This window comes from Chaetodon trifascialis, chromosome 22, assembly GCF_039877785.1.
Source record: "Chaetodon trifascialis isolate fChaTrf1 chromosome 22, fChaTrf1.hap1, whole genome shotgun sequence".
Classification (NCBI taxonomy): Eukaryota; Metazoa; Chordata; class Actinopteri; order Chaetodontiformes; family Chaetodontidae; genus Chaetodon; species Chaetodon trifascialis.
The window spans coordinates 3,013,511-3,030,868 of NC_092077.1; the positions used below are offsets into that span (position 1 = coordinate 3,013,511).

The following is a 17,358-nucleotide window of genomic DNA, read 5'->3' on the forward strand; positions in this document are numbered from 1 at the left end:
CTCTAGATGGTAATAGGGTTTGTGGTTATACGTTGAATTAGTGTGGCGTTTTTGTTTGAAGTGTGTGGGGTTTATATTTCATTTGGGTATTCAGTATACTCCCTGTGTCCTAGGCAGTGACTGGTTGGCTTCCCGGCCGTGATATGACTGTCTGTCCTCTTGCCTTTCATTGTCTGTATTTCTTAGAGTTTTATTTGCTGTAAAATTACAGCAAATGGCCTATGATTGACCCACACTGACCGTTGTGGCCTCCTTAACTGAAGCCCGTGTGCTAGATCAATCCCCACGGTTACACTTGGTTTTGGGGGTTGGCCTCACTCAGAGGATAAATACTTGAACCTAACACCATTTCATTGGACTAGAGGTGTCCTATCTAGTCTGGTGTGCATGAACTGATGAAGCCTGCTCGGATGAGAGGCGAAATGTCTTCCAAGACAAACTGACAAAGTCCAGTTGCGATCGATTGAATGCCCTGAAGCTAACAATGACCTGGATGGATGAGAATATTCACAGGCATGTTTCTGAACATTTTGGGTTGGCTTCCCTAAAAATGGTGCGGGAATATGAAAGGATGGCCCGGAAAATGGCAGATTACAGAAACCATCTCAGGTTTAACCTGAGATGCAGACAAAACTGTCTCACACCAGTAAGCCTACGCCTACAATCCACCATGAAAGGCTACAGGACTGACAAAATCCTGGAAAAGGCTCAAAAACAACTGCTGAATGAGAGAGTAAGGCAGGTCAATTTCACAATTGAAAGCCTGAAAGTGAAATTTGACAACCTACAGCACAAACTTATGTCATCACTACCTGAAGATATCTGTAAGAAAGTCATAGAATTCACATTGAAAGCCCAACTTGCCCAGCACAACAAAACTAAAGACAGACAGACAAAGAAATGTCAGAACTTGCAGTCAAGACATAACACTTCCAACATACAATTGCTCGCCTGGAGGCAAAAAAGTGAAGACTCAACACAAAATGAGTTACAGAATAGATGGGTTAAGAATTTGTCTGAAAGAGTACTTACCCAGCTGGAGAAGGAGGTTTTAGCTAAAGGACTGAATTTTGCCATGACACCACAACAAGTCCCAGTAGTTGATCTGATCACGGCAACAGAATCAGCTACAAAGAAAAACAACCTAACAGAAACAGAAGGTGAACAGCTCAGGATGAAAGTGTCGGCAGCTCTCTCCAATGAAAAACCTCCCCCTTCAAACCTCACCTATGAGGAAAGAAAAGCCGTGGCATCACTGAGCAAGGACGAAAACATCACAATCTTGCCAGCAGACAAAGGGAGATGCACGGTAATTCTAAACACAAACAACTACCAAGACAAGATTTTTTCACTACTCAATGACAGTAACACATATGAATGCCTGAAACGAGACCCAACCAGTGGTTACAAGAGAACAATCATAGAATATCTGCAAAGTTTACAGAAAGACGGAGCCATTGACCGTTTACAATATCACAGGTTATACCCACAAGAGTCCATCCCAGGCATCTATGGACTCCCAAAAATACACAAAGAAGGAGCGCCTCTCAGACCTATTGTCAGCAGCATCAACTCTGTGACATACAACATTGCTAAGTTTGTAGCCAAAATCTTAGCACCACTGGTTGGCAATACGCCACACCACATCCAGAACTCTATGGACTTTGTAAATAAGGTCCGGGACTTAAAACTAGACCCATCAGAAACAATGGTTTCCTTCGATGTCACATCGTTGTTCACATGCATTCCAACTCAGGATGCAGTGGAAACAGTGAGGCGGCAGTTGTTACAAGACAACACTTTGCAGAACAGAACTACCCTTAACCCAGAGCAAATATGCAATTTACTGGAACTCGGCTTAAAAACCACCTATTTTCAATTCAGGGGGAGGTTTTACAGGCAAAAACATGGGTGTGCGATGGGTTCACCAGTATCCCCCATTGTGGCTAATCTGTACATGGAGAACATGGAAAGAACAGCCCTGAACTCTTTCAAAGGAACAACACCAAGTCATTGGCACAGATATGTGGATGACACATGGGTAAAAATCCAAAGCCAAGAAGTGCAAGCCTTCACTGAGCACATTAACCTAACCTCCATATTGGGGTTTACAGAAAACCTACCCACACAGACCAGTACCTCCTTTTTGACTCACATCACCCACTGGAACACAAACTAGGTGTTATCAGAACTCTCCAGCACAGAGCTGATAATGTTCCAACCAGCCAACAGGCCAGAGACAAGGAACACAAACACCTGAGGGATGCTCTCAAAACTTGTGGTTATCCCAGCTGGTCTTTTGTGAAAAGTTCAGCCGTTTCCAGAAAGAACAGGGTGACAGAGGAAGAAAAGAGAGACAGACGGCATAACATTGTCATTCCATATGTGTCTGGTTTATCAGAGAAACTCAGGCAAATCTTTAACAAACACAACATCCCAGTACATTTCAAACCTGGGAACACTCTCAGAAAGGCTGGTGCACCCCAAAGACCGGACACCTCATACTCAGAAGGACAATCTGGTGTATGCAGTCCAGTGCAGTGAGGAATGCACAGACTTATATATTGGGGAAACAAAACAGCCACTGAGCAGACGCATGGCACAACACAGAAGAGCTAACTCTTCAGGTCTAGACTCAGCTGTTTACCTGCATCTCAAGGAGGAGGCACACTCCTTTGAGGATAAAAATGTGCATATTCTGGACAGAGAAGACAGATGGTTTAAAAGAGGAGTGAGAGAAGCCATCTGTGTCAAGGTTGAAAAACCATCTCTGAACAGAGGGGGAGGTCTGAGACACCTCCTATCTCCCAGATACAATGCTGTCCTTTCATCTCTTCCAAAGAGATTCAAAAACTTAGCCTCTGAAAATAAACAACAAAGCCATTCACACATGGCTCAAGGAGCCTCCCAATGACAAGAATGGGACACTAACGAGGCAGACGACTGTCGTTGACACCCAAGGGTTGCACCCTACCCCGCCTTAATGGGGGATCGTTTGCCTCACCATAGAGTGATACCATCCTTGGTTTTGGGGGTTGGCCTCACTCAGAGGATAAATACTTGAACCTAACACCATTTCATTGGACTAGAGCTGTCCTATCTAGTCTGGTGCGCATGAACTGATGAAGCCTGCTCAGATGAGAGGCGAAACGTCTTCCAAGACAAACTGACAAAGTCCGGTTGCGATCGATTGAATGCCCTGAAGCTTACAATGATCTGGATGAATGAGAATATTCACAGGCACCTATATGATGAAGTTTTAAAAATACCACAACCTTATGATTAATTTCAGTGATAACATGCAAGCCCAGAGTTGAAATTTCACCGACCTACTTGTCTAATCACATCAAGCATACGACTTAGCAAGACAAATAGTGTCACGCACCAAAAAAAAAGAAAAAAAAAAAAAGAAGACATAACCAAGTGAACATGACCTGAAGCTCCTTACTTAACAATAATAAAAAAGAAAAAAGAAGACGTAACGACATAGCGGCAGGTAGGCTATAGCAAGTATAAGGGAGGAAAACCTGCTGAATTCCGCTGTTTGGCTCTGGAGATGAAACTGTTCACAACATCAACAAGGCATAATTTCATGATGACCCACCGCTACGTTATATCTGCCGCAACCGCTTTATAGCTGTGGCCAGACGCACAATAATAATATAGGCCCTTTCGGTTACCGTCACTTCGTGGGAATAATAAATCTCCTAACGTGTCTCAGCCCGTGGGGCGGCTCCTGGTTTATCAATAAACAACACCAGAGGTGATTATAGCCTATAAGTTTAACAGTACAACAACGTGTCCTTGTTTGTTTACCGTCGCTTCTCCCTCAGCGCTCGTGCTCTACCTACACTACGGTGCTGCAACGTAACTACTGGTGTTAAATGATCGTCTTTTTGCCCGTCACTCGTAAAGTTCAGGGATATGAGTCAGGCAGAGAGCACACGTCGAGGAGATTATTCTCATTGTGTTTTATTTTCAATCAATAAATTTACCGTCGCGTCTACAACTCACGTGTGTATTTATTTATTTATTTATTCATTCATTCATTTATTCATTTGAGTGAGTTTTAAGAAATGCTTTTGGAAGGTCCCTGCACTTTTTATTAATAATTAAACTTTAAGGCATTTCAATTAAGATTTTGTTTGTGTTATTTTACAAAAAGTTAAGGTCTTTTTTTCAGTGTACACAAAACAAACAAACAGTATACTGTATTCATTCTAATCCCAGGTGTGTTACTAATTTTTGCTGCAAACGAATATCAGTTCTAAATATCGGTTATGCTGGATTATTAAGAATCGGTATCGGCCCTGAAAAATCCATATCGGTCGATCTCTAGTCTTGTTCACAAGTGAGAGCAAAATGAAGGCTGTGGTCAACAGGTGGGTTGGTGAGGCATCAGCAGAGACATACCAGGCGATTGTTGTGGAGAGGCACCTGAGCCTGAGGGCAAAGCTTTTAATTTACCAGTCGATCTACATATATTCCAGCTTTGAGCGGAGACTGAAAGCAACATGATAATGAATACAGTTTACTTTGTAGGGTAAGAGAGAGACAAGGTAAGGAGCTTGAACATCAAGAGGGACTTTGGAGAAGAGCGGCTCCTCCTTTGCATCAAAAGGAGCAAGCTGAGGTGTCACAAGCACCTGGTTTTCCAGGCATGACCAACTGGCAAGCCCCAAGACAGACCCAGAACATACGGGAGGGATTATATATCTCATTTGGCATGGGACTACATTGGGATCTCCCGATGAAGCTGGAAGACATTGCTGGGGAGAGGAATTCCTGGACAACCTTGTTCAGCCTACTGCCACCACATCCTGGCTCCAGATATGCAAGGGAAATCCACGTGTAGACTGATGGATGGATGGATGGATGGATGGATGGATGGATGGATGGATGGATGGATGGATGGATATGAGAAAGCAAGTTCTGTAATTTGGGTGAGGTGACCCTTTCAGAAGAGATAAACTTCGGTCACACAGAACAAGTGAGCTGATATTTTCTATAGCACAAAGAATTCAGTACCAGGAGGTTGAGGAGAAAATAAATCCTTGCCAAATGCCAAAATCAAGACTTCTATAGATCATTTCAACACTACAAAAAACTTTACTCAGAGGAATTGCAGCAGCTCCTGAGTGTCATCTGTGGGCATGAAAGTGGCTACCATTAATAAATTATATTATTATAGCATTAAAATAAAATATAAGTAAAAATAGACCTTGAAAGTCGCTCTTTGTTAGACATGTAAACTCTGAGCTTTCAGCAGGTTATACCAGTGCCCCTGACAGCTACATACAGTGGTGACCAGCTCCAGCTGCTGGCAGTAGCGCTGTTCTGTCTTCACCAACTCTTTGGCTGTCCGGCTGCGCTTTCTCTCCCAGCGTTCCCTCTGCTCCTGGATGCTGGTGCATCCAAGGGGACCAGGCGGACCACAGGAGAAACTCATGGTAACAGTGGTGAGGGGGGACACTGCAGAGACACAAGCAATTGGAAAAGAAGAAGAAGAACTTTACTTTATCAATCACAACACATGCACATGCCATGCTTTGAAGAACACAACACATCATGCACATGCTTCAGTGAAATTATTCCTCCGCATTTGACCCATCCTGGTAAGTTCTTCCTCTGCGGCAGAAAAGGAGCGGTGGGCTTATGGTGTACGATAGCTGTCACAAAGATGTGTCCATATTTTAATGTTCGTATTTGTAAAGTTACTGCTGGGTTACTGCTTTTATATGAGTATGAGTCTGAAAGATGTGAGTGCAAAGTCTTATGAATACAACTAATTTTTGTGCATAGCTATTATTGATTTCATAAAATCTAACCATTTTATACAATATACATTTCTTGGACTCACATACTTTTTGCTTTAGCTTGCAAGCTAAAGATATTTACATGCCGATGAAGCTAGCTTAGTGCTATCGTTACTGGGTGCTATCATTCCTAATTTTTGACCAGAGCATTATCAATCAAGCCAGATTTGGGATGAATTAACGTGAACCAGTAACTTGGTGTAAAGTTAACACGGAAAGAGTGAGAAGGTTGATATCGAGAAATAAACCCGGACGTGATGAATCATCCTGCTTATTGCACGGTTTACAAGTGAAATTATAAATTTGAGACAATAAGTTACTAGTTCACGTTAACTCATCCCAAATCTGGCTTGATCGTCGAAAATTATGAGGACAGTGCATTTTTGGGGGGGGTAACATTATATGTTTCATATTATGCTGTTTAGTGATAACTAATTAGCACTGGCCCACTTCTAATCCCAGTAACAAAAGCACTAAACTAGCTTCATCGGCATGTAAATTTACCTTTATCTTGCAAGCTAAAGCAATAGGTATGTGAGTTCAAGAAATACATATTGTATAAAATGGTTCGATTTTATGAAATAAATGATGGCTATGCACGTTATTATTGACGTTACCTGTGCAGGGCTCTCAAGTTTCGAACTGAGTTCAGAGTGAGATTTTGGCAGTGGCAGTGAGGGTTGGGTTTGGATGAGGGCGCAGTACTCTTGGGGGAGGGTTAGGGGTGGGGACGAGGGTCTGATCTGATAAATGACACATAAATTGGTACAAATAAAAATATTTATTCAATTCAGCATTTCTTAGTGCAAGTGTGTGTGTGGGTGTGTTTGTGTGCGCGCGCCGTGTCTGTAAACCCCGCCCTTTCCCATCCTGCTCAGTGCGTAAAAAAAACAAAGCGGCTCCCGCTCCGGCTCCCAGGCAGGAGACTGCTCCGATTGTTCACTTCAAAGAGCGGCTCTATGAGCCGTTTCGTTCGCGACCGACACATCACCAATTCCTCTACCTGTTCCACTGTTTTAAAAAATAGTGGTGCAACTTGGTGGGCGTTATCCTGGTAATTTCTCTTTGTGAGAAATACAAGATATGGCGTGTGAGCATGTGAATGGGTTGAAATGCATGTGTCTCACACCCAATGGGTAAGACTTGAGAGCTTTGCCAGTGAAGTCTCTCCGGGGCTGGCGGCGTTGCCCTGCATGTTTGCGTCTGGGGCATGCGCATGCGCAGTTGGAGGAATTGCCAATCAATTACTTTCCCCTGCGACTTGACTGTGACCTCAGTGACGTCATTTCAGCACTTTTCTAGTCGTACCCGTAAACTTGAATTCGTATTCACAGTGAAGACTTCATAGTCGTAGAAAAAAGAGTTGTATTCATAAAACTTTGCACTCACAGCTTTTAGACTCATACTCATATAAAAATAATTGTAACCTGAACCCAATTTCACAGACTCACATATGTGACAGCAGAAACAACTTTTATCACATACAAATTGTTAACTTTACAAATACGAACGTTAAAATATGGACACATCTTTTTGACAGCGATCTTACACCATATGGGTGTGGCAGTGGCACCCGGGGGCCCAGTTCCTTTTTTTGTCACCTTTCAGTCAGGTGGTGATCTTCTTGCTAGGGTTGGACGGTAATCTGGTAATAAGGTATCCCACAGTATCTAAAAATAGCAACGGTATCAGTTTCATCAGTTTTACCGTCATTAAAAAAATGCTGTGCATATAGGTCTATAGGGGTCTAACATAATTGTAGCATCGTCATAACAAAAATGAAGTCCACTCCGTTCAATGTATCTGGTTGAATTTTTACTTGAGAAAAAGGTGACTGTGCAAAATTACATGCTAAAAAAATTAACCTGAGCAGTTTTACAGGTGTTTTAACACAGGTATGTCCAGGCACTCATATGGGCGTGTCTGGGCAAAGTACCGTTATCTTGTCCAAGCATACGGAGAAATTCCTCTGTTGAAAACCCTTTCAGCCTTTTTTCTGCTTTCTATTGTTCTTAGCTCTCAGTAAAATAACACTTCGGGCTGCTCAGCAGAGTCCTCTGTGTGCGCTCAGCTCGTTCATGAGACGGAGCTGTGAAACTAACTGCGTGGTTACGCCGGTCAATAGCTCAGCGACCCACCCACATTCACCATAGAAACACCAATGACGATCCAGAAGGAAGTAAGCCCAGAGATAGGTTATTCCATGAAGAGCGCTCCCTCCATTCGAGAAACCCCCTCCTTTTTATGTAAATAAGCAGGACCTTTGTGATTGATCTCAAACTACCACAGAATCATAGGAGGAGACATTACCAGCGTTTTTTCCAGCTGTAATATAACTTTTGACCACAAAACAGCGAAGGTAAAACATACTGTATGATTTAGCAAAGTTTTCTTTCTGGTACTTTTTGGCTGTTAGCTCAGCGAGTTTTCGTCGCACAGTGTGGAGGCAGACATCTTTGTGATCATCAGACTCCCTGCTTTCATATGATACCGGGCTTTGGTGGTGTGCGTGAAGTGGTGAAATCAGCAGATAGTGCCATTGACATGCGCTGTTTTCGTGTTTGTCGTTAAAAGCGCATATAATTTTGTGGGGTATGAATTATGTTTCGTTTGGGTGACAATGCTTGGTAGAGGCTTTTAACTGAGTTTCTCACCGTCATTCTGGTATGCTACAAGTTAGGACTGGTGCTTCTTCGGGTGAGCATTGACCGTATGAACTGCGCGCATGTCACGCTGCCCTGCAAAGTGATTTTTAATTAGTCACGGTAATACCGTATACCCCGGGAAAACGTGGGGAAAGTTTGACAGTATCAAAATTTGGATACTGCCCAACTCTACTTCTTGCATGTTTTTAGTGAGGGTTTTTTATGGAGGATACCCCAGGTGAACACGGGGAGAACATGCAAACGCCACACAGAAGGCCAGGTTTACGGACAGGCATTGTACTAATGATGAACTGAACATGACATGGCTATATACACAAGTTATTGCACATGATGTTTAAACACAGTATACAGTCACAGTATGACCAAACCAGCATGGGCATAAACAGGTACAAAATACCATCAGTCAGCAAAGGAAAAGGCAACCAGTTCCATTGAAGCAAGGACAACAAGGATAACATTACACTCAAAAGCGACAAAAATACTGCAAGGACTAGCTCCAACTCGAATTACATTTGCAGTAAAGTAATACAACAAAGCAGTGAATCTAGTTCCTTCTTATCATCAGATAGGCATCACCCATCTCTCAGGTAAATGTTCATCTTTTGGAATATAATAATAATAAACCACATTTCTAATTTCTCTGTTTTAAGAGCATAAGGGGAAACTATTGTGATTGTTTGCCATTAGTTGTATTGTTTGCTTCCGCTTTCCAAAAATGTAAACTAAGCCTGGCCAGGCCAATAAATTGACTGAACGGTTTCATACTGCACACTACTGTGAAAAACAGTATGCAGTATGCATTACACATACTGAATGCATTGTTGGTAAATAGCAGGCTGTTCCAAAATCAGCCTGAGTACACGCACTAGGATGTGTGGCTTCCAGAATGGTGGCCATTGCCTAGGAACTGGTGTTGGATACAGCTACCAAGAAGCATAGCGATGTGTCATTGATTCACCTCACACGCAAACAAGTGTCTGGTTACATGGCTAATAAAGATCACCCCTTAACTAGGCACTAACTCTGAGATATGACCATCTGAACTTATCTCATATAAACACCATCTTTGCTCCAATTTTTGCTCTTGCTGGACACTAGCCGACTCAGCCAATCAGAGCCAAACAATTACTGCCTCTCAAAAGCATAAATAAATGCCTGTGACTAAAATTGTAGCTTTCAATATAATTCTATCCCAGTACAAGATAAACATTTCATTCTAATTTTAAAAGGGAAATATTTAACACATAAAAGGAAAACTGATGACATGCTAAAAGTAGTGCCCTCAGGTGATTAAAAAAAATAATCTAATTTACAGGATTTGTAATTAATTAATCTAATTAATCGCATTTTAATCTCATATCTGCTAAACGTCCCCAAATAAAGAATTTGAATTCTAGGACATTACAATTCACTGACATTCACATTACAGCTGGTGAATTCTTTTCATCACTGTAGTTCTCGACGGTAGCTGGAAATTAGAGTCAGATGACGCTATCTGAAACGCCTCTTTTAGGCCCTCGTCTTCCACGATTGAAAGCGGCCTGCAATCAGCAGCAACCCACTTTGCGATTGAGTTTGTCAGTTTTTCTGTCGTGGCTTTGCTCATTCGTTTTCCTAACTCAGCAAGTGTGGGTTGGCGGAGTGAGCTCACGGTAGCACTAGCGGCACTAGCAGCAACTACATGTTTAGCGTTTAAATGATAATTCAGGCTGGAGCTGCTACGGTGATAGGAAAATTCTTTTTTACACAAAGTACAAACCACTGCGTTCTTGTTAATAGTCCCGTCTTTGTTCTTTTTATAAATAAACTTGCCGTTCAAAGGTCCAAGTAGGCTTGCCTCGCTCTCCGGTGTCGCATCCATGTCTGTTGTCACCCTGCTTTTGACTAGTGGCGCAGGTAGGATGCGACCTGCCACTGCAGCCTACAGGTCACTCAAAGGGCCAAATTTAAAATGCTTGCGCATTGACTTGCCACTCATGATTAATTGCGTTAATTTTTATAGCGCGTTAATTTGCAGCGTAATTAATTAATCTAATTAACACGTTAAACTGACAGCCCTAGCTAAAAGTGAAAAAAATGTTCATTGATCAATAGAAACTGTCTGAATTCCACAAGTTAAGTAACTTAAGATATTAATAAAGTATAGGAACAAAAATTGGCAATATAGCTTTTCAAAGGTGAGGTTTTGCTAAATGATTGAATACTTAAAAACATTTGGACTGTTTGATAGCAATTTGATGAATGTCTTTTTTGCTATAATCACAAAATGCTGTCACATGCATTGTTTCTACTGGTCTACTATACCAGCTGTGGTAATCATCAAACCCTCCCCCAGTTGACCTACAGCCATGGAGAAGCAGTGTCCTCCCAGCATCCCCTCATTAGTGTCATCTCCTTTGTATTAGGAGAGCGAGGAGTGTGCAGAGAGCAGAATTTTAGCACCAATTAACCCCTGTACTGTCCCTGAGGATCCAGGCACTGTAAACAAGAGGGCCTGATCAATGCTAACCAGGGTACACCTTTCCCACAGGAGGGTACTGACATGGTGAGCTCACTGTGACTAGATGATGAGCTGAACTAGGGTGCCATCCAACAATACACCTCTGCAGTTTATCATGTAGCCTGCACCAAATCTCCCAAGCTGCCCCTGTGTGCACCTAAAATCACCAAACTGGCCTTTGTTCAGCCTGAATAAAAATTATAATTGGGTTAGACAAAGCAGACATGCTTATAGTCACTCATGAAACCTGCCGAGGATGCCAGGCTTACTCATATAGTGCCAGATTGCCACAACTAGAATGTTTCTTCATCTCCACTACAAAATCTGAGTATGGAAACATTTGAACATGGGGCGGTGGACTAGAGACCGTGAGATAATATAGGTACCATATGCTGACAAGAACTTGACTTTTCAGTTTAAATAAATAATTATCTATTTGATCTATTTGGATTCTGTTAATGTATTTTCTTTTACTGAAGTGTCAAAGTTAAGGAAAGCTGTATTGCGTTAAATTGCCTTTTCTAAATTGTTTTTATTTGTTTACATTTGGGCCACCAAAAATGTACATTAGTGTCCATCCCTGCTGAACAACACCCTGTCCATTATGAAATTAGCAATGATAAATGAAGCTTTCTTGCTGAGGAGTCTCGATAGCAAGCTATACAACAAGAAATGACCATTAACTTGATCAGTCACTACTTAAGGTTGTCATCAGACAGACACGCAAATACACATTAGGTTTTCATCACTTTTACATACATTTCCATTCATTTCCTAGAGACTTACCCGAACCATAACCATGACCACTACTTGCTTAACCCTTATCCTAACTTTACCTTAACCTTTACTCAAGTCTTCACCCAAAAATTGAATGATTTCAGTGTTTCCTCTAGGATTTTTTTCAGCAGCGGGGGCAGGCTCTCCGGGGAGCCGTGGCGGCATAAACAAATGACACTTGACTGCAGATTTTACTTTTACAACCTATTTATTGAATGGCTAGTTGAAAATTGCTTTTTAAAGGCTGAATTTGTCTGCGTGTGTGCGTGCGCTGTGTCTGTAATCCCCGCTCCTCCCCCCCACTCAGTGCGTACACACTGAAGCCACCACACATCATGTAGTTGACCAATCACGTGCGGCTTGAACAGAAAAAAGTTGAGAGAAAAAAAACAAAAAAAAACCCCAAAGCGGCTCCCACTCGGGCCTCCAGGCAGGAGCTGACTCCGATCATTCACTTCAAAGAGCGGCTCTGAGAGCAGTTTTGTTCGCGACCAACACATCACTACTGACTAGCGTCATCTTCATCAGCTCTCTTTCTCTTCTTAGAGAAATATCTGAACAAGCTCATCTGAAAATGCAGTCAGCAGTTACATCATGGCGTGCAGATATTAGCTTAATGCTATCAATTAGTTTACTCACGTTAGTGACACTGTGTTGTGTGGTGTAAGATCGCTGTCAAAAAGACGTGTCCATAATTAAAGTTTCGTATTTGTAAAGTTAACAATTTGTGTGTCATAAAAGTTGTTTTACACAAAATTCTGCTGTCATATACGTGAGTCTTTGAAATTGGGTTCGGGTTACGATTGTTTTTATATGAGTCTAAAAGCTGTGAGTGCAAAGTCTTGAGAATACAACTGATGTTTCTACGTCTACGAAGTCTTCACTGTGAATACGAATTCAAGTTTATGGGTACGACTCGAAAAGTGCTGAAATAACGTCACTGAGGTCACAGTCAAGTCGCAGAGGAAAGTAATCGATTGGCAATTCCTCTAACTGCGCATGCGCATGCCCCAGATGCAAACATGCAGGGCAACGCCGCCATCCCCGAAGAGACTTCACTGGCAAAGCTCTCAAGTCTCACCCATTGGGCGTGAGACACACGCATTTCAACTCATTCACATGCTCACACGCCATATCTTGTATTTCTCACGAAGAGAAATTACCAAGATAACGCCCACCAAGTTGCACCACTATATTTTAAAACAGTGGAACAGGTAGAGGAATTGGTGATGTGTCGGTCGCGAACGAAACGGCTCGTAGAGCCGCTCTTTGAAGTGAACAATCAGAGCAGTCTCCTGCCTGGGAGCCAGAGCGGGAGCCGCTTTGTTTGTTTTTTTTTTATGCACTGAGCAGGAAAAATCTCCAAAATCTCACTCTGAACTCAGTTCAAAACTTGAGAGCCCTGCACAGGTAAGGTCAATAATAACGTGCATAGCCATCATTTATTTCATAAAATCGAACCATTTTATACAATATACATTTCTTGAACTCACATACTCTTTGCTTTAGCTTGCAAGATAAAGGTAAATTTTCATGCCGATGAAGCTAGTTAAGTGCTATCGTTACTGGGATTAGAAGTGGGCCAGTGCTAATTAGTTAGCACTAAACAGCATAATATGAAACATATAACGTTAACCCCAAAAAATGCACTGTCCTCATAATTTTCAACCAGAGCATTAACAATCAAGCCGGATTTGGGATGACTTAACGTAAACCAGTAACTTATTGTCTCAAATTTGTAATTTCACTCGTAAACCGTGCAATAAGCAGGATGATTCATCATGTCCAGGTTTATTTCTCGATATAAACCTTCTCACTCTTTCTGTGTTGACTTTACGCCAAGTTACTGGTTCACGTTAATTCATCCCAAATCTGGCTTGAGTGTTAATGCTCTGGTCAAAAATTAGGAATGATAGCACCCAGTAACGATAGCACTAAGATAGCTTCATCGGCATGTAAATATCTTTAGCTTGCAAGCTAAAGCAATAAGTATGTGAGAAGAAGAATACACGTATATTGTATAAAATGGTTCGATTTTATGAAATCAATAATAGCTACGCATGTTATTACTGACATTACCGGTGAAGTCTCTCCGGGGCTGGCGACGTTGCCCTGCATGTTTGCGTCTGGGGCATGCGCATGCGTAGTTGGAGTCGCAGATCGATTACTTTCCCCTGCGACTTGACTGTGACCTCAGTGACGTCATTTCAGCACTTTTCGAGTCGTACCCGTAAACTTGAATTTGTATTCACAGTGAAGACTTCGTAGTCGTAGAAAAATGAGTTGTATTCTCAAGACTTTGCAGACTTTGCACTTTTATGACACACAAATTGTCTCTACAAATACGAAGTTTTATTAAGCACACATCTTTTTGACAGTGATCTTACACCACAGAGTTGGCACCGGGCCCAAGTGACTTAAGCTACTGTTACGTAACGTTAGCTGGCCATCAATATTTTGCGAATGTCTATTTAACTTGTAAAATCTATTATGAGTTATCTTAAGCTAATAAGTCTACCTTTTCTCCGGTAAGTCGCTGCCCTATTTTCCAAGACGACACTCCTCTGACTCTGACCCTCTGACCTGGTGTCTTGGTACTTGACGTGATGCCACTGCTAAGGCCACGCTCTCGCGAGTAATTAAACGTCAGACTGTGCTGTGAAGGCGGAGACATGTGGCGGTGTATTTGTGCCAATAAAAAAGACAAAAAAAAAAAAAAATTTGAAGTAGCGGGGGCTAAGAATGGCGGCCCGCCAGTCCTAAATGAATGTAGAGGAAACACTGGATTTACATTGTGGGGACTTGTATTTTGTCCCCACAAGTATGGCAAGTCCCCATAATGTGAGTAATACATGGGTGCCCACACACACACACACACAGACACACACACAAATACAAATGTATTTTTGAAGATTCTCATGATGGGGCTGAGGATGTCACAGTTGGTGGAAGAAAGTGCAAAGTAACTGGAAGGAGTGTGTGCAGAAAAAGAGAAGAATAATGGGAAAGCCCCACACTTGGAGGAGCAAGTGTTAGTATTCAAGGACAGGAAATACTGAGTGCACACATAGCTACAATAATGGGCTGAGGAGGTACAGCAATCAGAAAGTCATGGTTTGATTCCTGGCCTCAGCAGTATATCAAAGTATCCTTGGACAAGATACTGAACCTCAAATCCTCCTGATGCTCTGCATTACATTACATATATGCGGCTAATTTACCATTTCCCAATAAACCTTGCAACCTGTGAGTTGATGGTAACATAATGTGATACACTTACTACCTCAGATATGGCTGTTCTAATCCATGATGAACAAAACACAAAGCTTATAAGTCCGTTTGTGTTTGACTTAGGTAAAATATTAATAATATGACACATGCATGTATCTGACCATATATAAAGGCCAAATACCAACTTTGATAATGCGGAGGTCAATTATTTAAAATAACCCAAAGTAATGGTTTTGGACATACAAGGTTCCCATCCAACATCAACTCGACATTTAGGACAACTACGGATCAGATTCATTTGTTTTCCCTTCAAAGTATACATTATGTCTACATTTCATTTTGACATTCCATGGAGAAATTCAAGGGTCATTCAAGTTTTCAACCTTTTGCAGGGGAGAACTGGGGTGAAAGTTACACTTTTCAGATAAACGTCATTTTAAAAGTGAATGTTACAGACAGAAACTAATTTTCAGTGTGATCAACAGCCCACATGTGTTCTATCAATACCAGCTGCTATTTTGTACAAATTTGTGGAATGATTTTGGAATAATTTGACTTTGAGCAGAAGCTGGGCATTGTGACTTTGGACCTGGTCAGTCAGAATGAAAGTGACACAGTGGCATAAACTTAAATTTTTATATTGTTCTTGTTTTTAATAAAAAATATCAATGCCCTGATCATATGTAATTACAAACACATGTTTTATCTTAATAACATAAGATCATATTTTCAATTTAAATTTTCAGTTTCATCAAAATGTTGAACAGACCTTTTTCTGTTGTTCTCACCTTGACTCTTAACATACTGTTTTCTAATAAATGCTGTAACACACAATGTGCTGGTATTGACAGAAGCACCAAAGAAAGGCTCACTGTTACTTTGCAGAGAAAGCTGACTATTAATCCAACTTGCTTCTATGCTGAAAAACTGACAGAGCAATCAAAAGAATGTGCTAAACCATCATGACTATGACACATGAAACAATTAGCACAACTTGTCATTCAAAAAATGAGTGAATTTACTTGCTGTGAACCAAAACATTCTTTGGAATAACCCTCCGCCAAATCATGGCGTTCCTGACGTATGTAATTTTACGTGGTTCTGGAAAGTGTTACGTTTGCAGACAAGTATTTCAGACTTCTTTGCACTCAGAGAAAAATTACTGCCTTACTTTAGTCCTGTGTTACATTTGTACCGCTTCTCACATACACTGTGGTATGCAAAACTTTCATGATATTACTTTCGGTAACATACTGAAAGCTCTGAAACGCCCGCTGAGACAGACACAAACAGGATTCGAATAGCTGGGTTTTAGGCTGCTGATATTTCACTTAATTCTTCTGTTAGAGAAACTCAGTTAACATGGTAACATGTTAAACTTAAACTCATGTTAAACTCATGTTAAACTCAGGTAACATACCGGCAAATTACAGCGGCGACACTGTGAAACATGACATGAAACAAAACCAAATCCTCGTACACTTTTACGTAAGGTAAAGGTTGCATGAAAGAGTAGTAAGACGTTTTCGAAAGGATAGTAACGTTATTGATTGAGTCCGTCACTGTGCGAAAGCGATATGAGCAACCTCTGCAAAAATTCAACAACAAACTAACGTTCTTTGTTACAGTAACACTGCTACCTTTTGTGAGAAACAAATATTAATATAGAATATCTTAACCGTGTGTGAGGTATTACGAAGCTTACCTTCAGGTAACGTCTCAACTTTTGATCAAGGCGCTCTTTTCTTGTTGAGCTTCCTTCTTCCGGGCTGCGATGTTAACGCGCATGCTGATTGGTTCTTCACACTCAGACGATGACGTCAGTGTGCACGCACGGCTGGGGAGACACTGTTGCAGAGATACTTCTGAAACCACGCAACAACAGACACACCAGAAACGCTTTGGACTCACTTCATTCTTTTTTCTTTTTTCTCGTGAGGGAAATTTGAGACATTCAAAATGTTGGCATTAGCCTTAAAACCCTGACTTCTACAATGGCACGTGTGTAAGTGTAAAATTGTAGAAGGCAAAAAACTCCTTTTCATGTCATTACAAATCCCAAATTCCCAGAATTATTACAGAGAACATGACCTCTGTGTGCTCATTCGTAGTAAAGGCTATGTATGTGAAGGAAAAAGACTTGGCTGGGTTCAGCATAAATACATTACAGAATTATTATGATTTCACCTCAAACTGACTCTGTTAAGCGTCTCTTAAATGAGGAAACGCTGTTCAACTTGGTCTTATACCTGTTTATTTTGGGTTGATGTCCAGAGTTTTGTGAATAAAAAAATGGGCACTAAAGCCAAGATTACTTGTAGTATTTGAAATCAGAATCAGTTTAAAGTAAATGATTTAATTGATTCCT

The 17,358-nt window shown here is 41.3% G+C and overlaps 1 protein-coding gene across 1 annotated transcript in view; it reads right to left on the reverse strand.

Moving 5' to 3' along the window:
- The window catches only part of arhgef39 (Rho guanine nucleotide exchange factor (GEF) 39), a 64,409-nt gene extending 58,960 nt beyond the window's left edge, over positions 1-5,449 (reverse strand). The window contains exon 1 of the mRNA XM_070992344.1: positions 5,300-5,449. Within this exon, the coding sequence (XP_070848445.1) occupies positions 5,300-5,449 (150 nt within the window). The remainder of the gene's footprint in view (positions 1-5,299) is intronic.
- Positions 5,450-17,358: the final 11,909 nt, after the last annotated feature.